Source organism: Olea europaea, chromosome 4 (assembly GCF_002742605.1).
Source record: "Olea europaea var. sylvestris chromosome 4, O_europaea_v1, whole genome shotgun sequence".
NCBI lineage: Eukaryota > Viridiplantae > Streptophyta > Magnoliopsida > Lamiales > Oleaceae > Olea > Olea europaea.
The window spans coordinates 10,951,211-10,953,021 of record NC_036240.1 but is presented as its reverse complement, the minus strand read 5'-3'; the positions used below and the strand labels follow the sequence as shown (position 1 = coordinate 10,953,021).

At 38.3% G+C, this 1,811-nt stretch overlaps 1 protein-coding gene across 1 annotated transcript in view; it reads right to left on the bottom strand.

Moving 5' to 3' along the window:
• Positions 1 to 1,208: 1,208 nt before the first annotated feature.
• Positions 1,209 to 1,811, bottom strand: part of LOC111393027 (elongation factor 1-alpha-like) — a 3,260-nt gene continuing 2,657 nt past the window's right edge. The window contains exon 4 of the mRNA XM_023018429.1: positions 1,209 to 1,809. Coding sequence (XP_022874197.1) covers positions 1,491 to 1,809 — 319 coding nt within the window. The 3' untranslated portion in view covers positions 1,209 to 1,490. The remainder of the gene's footprint in view (positions 1,810 to 1,811) is intronic.

Below are 1,811 nucleotides of genomic sequence, written 5' to 3'. Positions count from 1 at the left end.
GACCGAGGTTGGCATAGACTGTCTTTTACTCTTTTTATTCAGTCTTTTGTATTTATTTTCATAAAATTAGGCATTAATATATTTTACTCTGGAGTGCAAGTCATGTACTTTTAAAATGGTGAAATGGGCAGAAATAAACTTTGTTGTATGTCTAGAAAAACTGTACATATGATATTTTGTCATTGGGTACTGCCCAAAAAAAATGTTGTGTTGGCAATCAATGCATTACTATCAACATTGCATCTAACACTTGCACCGAGTGATGGCTCTTGTTAATAAAGAACTTCCACATTAGAAAATTTTAAAAATAAAAATAAATTAAAACCATTATCTTATAACTTTTACTTGCATTTCACGTTCTCCTAAACGCACTGATATAAAGCACAAATTTTATCGTTAGATTGGATATGGAAACAAGTCAGAATTTTACAGAATCATTCTAGCTTTCCTATTTTAAATAGTTCCCATTATTCTTAATCCCCGTTGTAAACTAAAATATTATCTTCCTATTTCCACTGGGATTCTTTATTGGGCGTCTCTATATATTCAATACTATACTGAGAATCTGTATGCATTCATCATCTGACTAAATGAGAAAATTTCAGTTCAGTTTCCCATCATGGAGCTGTTCAAGATTTCACGTTCCAACATCCCTTCGCCTCTTCTTATGCTTCCCATTCAACAAGAAAATAATGTTTGCCTCTTCACTCTCACAGATAAGATACAATATCAATTTGAGGCCGATATCGAAAAGCTTCAAAATTGCCGTTTTGTGGGTTCCATCTCATGGATGGTCAATTTGAGGTCAATATCGAAAAGCTTCAAAATTGCCGTTTTGTGGGTTCCATCTCATGGATGGCTAATTCCCTTGAACCAAATTCATAACATCCGTGAAGTCCATCTCATGGATGGCTAATTCCCTTGAACCAAATTCATAACATCCGTGAAGTCGAGAACGAAGTCTTACAAGTATTGGGATTATTCAGTTTCCCACTCTTCAAAAACTCTTCGACAACTTTCTACCGTAAAAGATGTTTTATCTGCGAATCCATAATCTTGTGATGCAGATTGTAACATTGCAAATTGAAGCTAGCTTTCTGCAGGCTCGGAAACTACGAATGGACGGGCTTTGATGGTGAAAGAGTCGTATCATGACATTCAAAACTTGCAGGGCAATCAGAATGAGTCAGATGTGGAACAATGGAATGTCTCGAGAAGAACACAAAATTATCAGAAACCTTAAATATAAAGCAATGTCAAAATATCAAAATAGACAAATAACTCACATGCCAGCGTCGCCACCGCCTGTCTAGCACCCAATTCTGGGAACCATAACCAGACAGCGAAGACAACTGACGAGGACAAGGAAAACAACCAGCAACACGAGATAAACGACTCGAAACAACATGAATAAGATAAAGCAAGTCTTTATGATAATAATGGAAATATCTGTAGTAATTAAAGCAGCAGTAGATCCCAGGCATCAAAGTTCACTTGACACCCTTCTTGGCAGCAGCCTTGGTCACCTTGGCACCAGATGGCTCCTTCTTGTCAACATTCTTGATAACACCAACGGCAACAGTCTGGCGCATATCCCTCACAGCAAATCGTCCAAGAGGGGGGTACTCAGAGAAAGTCTCAACCACCATGGGCTTGGTTGGAATCATCTTAACCATTCCAGCATCACCATTCTTCAAGAATTTGGGTTCCTTTTCAAGCTCTTTACCAGAACGCCTGTCTATCTTGGTCAGGAGCTCGGCAAATTTGACAGCAATGTGGGACGTGTGGCAATCAAGAACTGGTGCATAACC